Here is a 6,471-nt window from a genome sequence, read left to right as displayed (position 1 = left end):
CTGGCTCCCTACCTTCCACCATACCCCCAACACACCCCCACACCGACCCACCCCTAGCCCAACCACATACCCCACACCCATACCCCTCCATACCCACCCCCCCACTCACCATACCCACACCCACTCCTCAATCACACAGCGCCCACATATACCCCTTTAACCCTCCCTACACACAATATACAAGAGTAAGAGTATATTTTGAGCTATTATGCAATCACCTCTAGATACACTACACAAAACACAAATTGGGACAAAAATATTTTTTAAATAAATTAAGTTATAGTGGCTGTTTGATTTTTTTTTAGTACATGATTTTTTTTTCCTGTTTCAAGATGGCACCCCCCACCCCGGAGTACTTTCAGGGCAAGAGGAAGAACTTTTGGTGGTAAAGGTCAGGGGTTAGGGGCAGGACTTCTGGTCCCAAGATCGCAACCAGGAGGTGGGGCAGCTGTCAGGGGGTAGCGTTAGCCATGTGGTCCTTGACAGGTCACCAAAACTCATTAAGTGGCCCTCCAGCCGAAATAATTGCCCGCCCCTGACCTAAAGCATGTGCATAGATTCTTTACGAAATGGACTTCCATAAGGATATTTGTAGCTACACTTTCTACATTTCTTATGTTCACTTCAGAAGAGGAACTGTTCAAGTATGAGTTTGGCTAAGTACTGAAACAAGCTACCTCGAGAAACTACAGAATCTCCAGTCTTTGGAAATTTTTAAGAGCAGGTTAGACTATGAGTGTCAAACATGAGATCTATGGAGTCTCTCCATCTGACCAATTGGGCAACTGCCAGGCTACCAGAAATTGAGAGATGTGTCCTGCTTCCGCAGGCAGTGCCCTTTGGCCTTGCTAATATGGTCATTGCCAGGAAGTTTGATTCACTGCAGCTGCCCTTGAATCTTTGTTGCACCCCCAGACCTCTGCCATTGCAAGGCTCCCCATCTCTAAGCCTACTGCTACCCCCAGAGCCACTGCCAGTGCAGTCACCATGGCAGCTACCCCCATGCCCCAGGCTGGATCCAATCCATGAAGAACACTTCAGTCCAGAACAAGCTCAGGGCCCCAGGCAAGTCTGATAGGCTTAGGTGATTTAGACAGGGATGATCTTGTCTTGGGAAGTGTGTTGGAGTAGGGGACTTCCAGATGTCTCTTCCACCCCTATTTTTCCAATTCTGTGTTCACAAAATTGGGCTATACCACCCATCATGGTACATCCCGTGGGGCAACAGGACATCTTTAACTGAAGAATCCGCTAGTTGTAGTCAAATATTAAGATGACTTCCATTTTAAAGAACGCAGTCTATAGAAGATGGAAGTGTTACAACAGCCATGTTATTTACGGATACACCTGTCTGACTTTGAGCTGTGCCTTCGTGATTTAGTCAAAGAACAACAGAATAGACAACCCCATTAAAAAAGGGTTTCAGATGCAGATTAAGCTTTACTGACCCATACATCTGTGGACCCCCACCTCACTCCTTACAAGCTAATATATCTAGGAATAAAGCTGTATGCACTGAGAAAGCCTGTACTGGTACAAAATTAAGAGGCCATATGCTTAAGGAAAGTTCACCGTGAACACAAACAGGAAGATCCAGTCTCTATGTTGTTTGCCCATTGACTAGAGGCCCAGTTTAGGAGTGCACACGGGCATGCACACACACACACAAGGATGAGACAAACTGGGAGACTGCTGTTCTTTCTTCTTTTTACATGCTTGGGAGACTCTCAAGGACCAGGCTGATGGGGCCAGATGGGGGTAGAAGCCACATGGACACATCCCCAGGCACAAAAATACAAATATAGCCCTGGGGTAAGCTTGACCTTCAAATCAAAACAGTAACAGAACTACACTGACATTAAAACTAGCTAAATAATCACACTGAAACGCATTTTAAAAAGAAAGCAGTTTTTTTCCCCCCCATCATGAAAAAAATGATTCTTGGAACAGATGCTTTTAGAACATGCAAAGGCTACTCAGGTTAAATGCAGGAACTGGTTCAAGAACTATCTGTTGTTTACTCACTAATTATTAATAACCATAAGAAAGCTAGAGCTCATCATTCTCACTAAAGGCAGGATAAAACTTTCTTTTTTTTTTTGTTTTAATCAACTGTGAGAGCTATTTAGAAGGGACCTAAAGACAAAAGCTCAAGAAACTAAAATCCTTGGAATCAGTATTTAATTATATTAGGTTACATGGCAAAAATAAAAGGAGAAAGGTAACACGTTAAAAGAATCATTTGAGCCCCAAAAGCATTCCTTCTAAGCATGGAAATAGAACTCAAACGGTGCCAATAAAAAGAAAAACAAGCACATCTATTGTAGGTAAGTAGCCAACACCAGAATTGCATCTGTCTCCATCTCTAGCAACAACATGTGCAGAAGGTTTCCAAGATTCCTCAAATAAAACTGTCTCTATTTACATCTTGGCTGTTTTTAGGCCCTCCAGGAACTGTTTCTCCTTTAATAATCCCTTCCTAAATCCAGGCCTCAGCATTCCCATGATCAGCTGTCAGAGTGTGCAGAGTAATTTCAATTTACCGATGTATATAAAAGACAATGGTTTCCTGGCGATTTTTCCCATGCTTCAGTGTAATAAATCTGTTTCCTATTAAACTTGCACCTTATGTTTAACTAGGCTTAACCCCAAGTCTCAGGCATTTGTAAACAAAAATCCTGGACCTCAGAATACAACTGTGTGACATAGGAATGTGTCAAGTGCTTGGGCTTCTATGACTCACTGAATGCAAGGGGCTTACCCACCAGGAATGCTTTCATGAACCTAGCTTCCTTGAATCCCATGTGCTTTCCTCTACAAACCCATACTGTTAAGCACATATTTTTCGGAGGTGAAAGTCGCTTGCCTACCTTGCATGTAGGCCTCTATCTGACGAATAAGCTCATAAGATTTGGATCGGTCCAGCAGTGTCCGGATAGCAGGAAGGGGGTCCAAGATAATGGTTTCAGGGTGAGCATCAATATACTCCTGAAAAAACAATAAGAGGGTTAAAGCTGCTGCCAGATTAGCTGTAGAGCACAAAAAGTAGAAATTTAAGGGGAAAGAGCACAAAAGAGAGAAAGGTTTAAAACCCTATTCAATCAGTTGCTAGCTCCTCTCCAAGAAAAACCCAACAGGCTGCCTTTATTGTTCCAGAGAAAGCCTAGACTTTCTGGTCACTGGAATGCAAATATTATGGCAGACAGTATTTAGGACAGCAACATCCTAGCATATATTCACCACCAGTGCTGTAACATGCTCCACAACCACATCAGCACAGCAGTGTACCAGTGGCAAAGCGCCACAACAGCAGCTGTGAGAGTTGCCAGGAATAACCATTAGAAAAAGAGAAAGATGACATACTGTTGTACTGAGGTCAGCCTTGTAATTGCATCAAGCGAGTTCAAACAGAATATGCACATCAATATGCTTTGAAGAGAAGTTCAGAACTAATACGGGTTTTTTAAACATTATTTTTATTATTATCCTCAAGCTGTGCTGACTGCCCAAGTTAGGAACCAAACAATAAGAACAAAACAGAAAACAAGTTGGCAGGTGATAATGCTGCTTCACTGAGACATGGTAGAGTTTTCAGAGTGCTAGTTGTAGGCATCCATCTCGTTACGTCTCTACAGAAAAGCTCTTCAGACTCCTTGCTATGGGAGGCCACCCACCCAGGTCCCACAACTGCAGAACAATTTAGAAACAGACAAGTTGTTCCCAGAATAAAGTTGGCTTCATTCTTCAATGCTATTTCCAAGTTAGTCCTAGCTTAACTTCTGTTCATTTCTCCAAATCTATTTACATAGTACATGTTTCCAATAATTTCTGTTTTTCCTTATGTACTATACTAGAAGTGGTACTCAGGACACCACAAGGTAGTGCTGAGGACACTGCTGGATACTTGGGGGGGGGGGCAGGAAAATGAAGACATGCGATTCCCAACGCATGACTTCGCTCCAAATATGGAGAGGGCAAGTTGTTTTTTGGCACCAACAAGTCTTTGCCTGCTGCTGAATGAATATATCTAATTCACTGCTTGCTGCAGAGGAATTATTCTTCAGAACTGAAGAGGAGCCAGGGGTAGTTTAGCAGCTCTGCTGCATTGCTCAGATCACACAGATGGCTTTCCTTCACAGGCCCTTGACATGCTATGTGGCACCACATGCTCTTACATATTTAATACCTCTCTTAGAATTACCAAACAAATTGCTCAGAGAGGTGTATGTTACACTGCACGAGTCTTTACCACCACCCAAAAAAAGAAAGGCACTGGGCCAGCTCCACAGTGAGGCCGCAAGCAGCCAAACTTAGACAGCTGCCACATGCTACCCCTGCAGATGCTGTCCCTGGCTACAAGGCTCCTTTCCAAATGAAAGCTGGGCTCCAAGCTTTCATTCTGAGCAGATAAGCATGAAACAGGTAAAAAGCTCTTTTCTCCTGACCACAAGTGTCAGAGACTAGCTGAAAGAATGAACTCCCCTGACACCACCTACTACGCTAGGGGAAGGTACAATGCAGTTGGTTAGATTCTCTCAAAACGCTGCAGAGAGAAAAAGCCACATTCACTTTTTTAAAGAGCATAAAATAGGTTGAGACATCTGAAAACATGCCCCACAGAATTTTCAAATACAAGTTAAATGCTGGTCCCTGCAGGTGTATTGCTCATAAAGGCCTTTTCCAAAGGAAGGACAGCTCAATGGTTGGCCCAAGACTTAGGAGACTTGGTTTCAGTTCTCTGCTCTGCCATGTACTAACTGTGTGACCCTGGCCAGGTTACATAGTTTCTCTGTGCCTCAGTTTCCTGTCTGTAAGACAGAGATAGTGGCAATCCCCTACTTCAAAAAGGCACTATATAAGGATAAATACAGTACAGTACACATAACTGAATTACAGCATGGGAGTCACATACATACCTAAGATAAATAGACCGAGCAAGGCAGGAATCTGAAATTTGACACAACCACCATCTGTATTATGGCTTGATAGCTCTATAAAACAACAGCAGTCATCTTGAAGATCTCCTGGAGTGTGTATTAACTCTTTGTTTACTCTGTGGCAACCACTTCACAGTTCTCACTCTCCAAATCTCTATTGGCTGCTTTACTGCATCAGATTCAAACTCATCAGGACACAGCGCAGATCTGTTTACCCTTCCGCCCACCCATCCCACTTCTCAACCTCGTATCATCTTTCACTTTGACCCTTACACTCAGACCAGCCTCTGATGTTGTAAAACATCTCTCCTTGTTCTCTTCTGATCCTTCCGTAAAGCACCAGCTTTCATGAAGCACTCTGATGCTCAACTGCTCAGCAACAGTCTCTTTACCTTCTTGTAGTTGACATTACTTTCTGTATTGTTCTGGTCCAGGCTACACTTTGCATTTCCAGAGTTGGGGACTTATATTCTCTTCAGTACCCCACTGTATGCTGTATGGTGCTCTGTTCCTAACAAAAATTATAAAAATATATTTAAAAAAATAAAATTAAAAAAAATTCACCCAATGACTGAGCAAGGGAATGGTACCAAGTCCATTCCACTGAAGGTAGGAGCTTGAAAGAGAACCACTTCAAAGCTATTTTCCAGTAGCCAGCTCTTCATCTTCCTGGTGGAAGGAAACACACCAGGCTCTAGCCACCCCTGCCAACTAGCAGGAAGATCAACACACCATGAAGGTAAAGTGCTATAAAAAAAGCAACCCCCCAGACATTAAGAAGCCCAATGTAAGTTATTCTAGGATTTCACAAAACAATGAGCTGACCTGATCTGCACACCATGGCAGCCAGATAAACAGCGTCTTTGCACGCACACAAGTACCTGAGAGAGAGGCTTTGTTTACCAAGGAACAGGAAATTCCTTGGCACCAAACTCAGTTCAGGTACCACTCTCCTGCTGTCCTGCTCTTGTCCCTCAGGCAACCTGAAAGCCTACGTGCATAGGAATGGTAAAATACAGAGGCTGCCAATGCAGAACAATGAAGGCATGCATTGCCTGTGTAAACAAAAGGACTTGGAACAGGAATAAGAGTCCTAGGAAGTTAACCTTTAACAATCACCAAAGGAAAATGTCATCTTCAGTGCATAAAGTAGAGCTCTCTTCTTCAAAACATTCATAGGACAAAAGGGCTGTGCCAAGTCACTATCATCGGCTCATGGCAAGTCCTCCATCCTTTGATAGGGAACTGCTGTATAAACTCCACTGAAGATGAACACCATCCTATCGCCAGATCAACAGAAATCCTACAGGATGACTCAACAGCTCCCACATGCATACGCTGGTGTTATTCCCCTAGTCTCTGCCATACCACTCCAGTCATGTGAGAATATACTCCTTCCCATAATCCATGTTAAACCAGATCCCCCAGATATTCCCATATATTTGCGATGTGGGGTGGGGTGCAGAGAAACCCAAAAAGCTTTGTACTTATTTCATGGGAATAATACCGGTACCTCCAAAGACCATCTTGACCC

General features: G+C 43.3%; 1 protein-coding gene across 1 annotated transcript in view; it reads right to left on the bottom strand.

Moving 5' to 3' along the window:
- ITPK1 (inositol-tetrakisphosphate 1-kinase) overlaps positions 1 to 6,471 on the bottom strand; it is a 329,726-nt gene that overhangs the window by 127,512 nt on the left and 195,743 nt on the right. The window contains exon 4 of the mRNA XM_019518638.1: positions 2,871 to 2,988. Within this exon, the coding sequence (XP_019374183.1) occupies positions 2,871 to 2,988 (118 nt within the window). The remainder of the gene's footprint in view (positions 1 to 2,870; positions 2,989 to 6,471) is intronic.

This window comes from Gavialis gangeticus, unplaced genomic scaffold (assembly GCF_001723915.1).
Source record: "Gavialis gangeticus isolate Ggan-Ray unplaced genomic scaffold, GavGan_comp1, whole genome shotgun sequence".
Taxonomy (NCBI): domain Eukaryota; kingdom Metazoa; phylum Chordata; order Crocodylia; family Gavialidae; genus Gavialis; species Gavialis gangeticus.
Note: the sequence above shows the minus strand (reverse complement) of the source record. Positions and strands in the feature narration are given on the sequence as shown.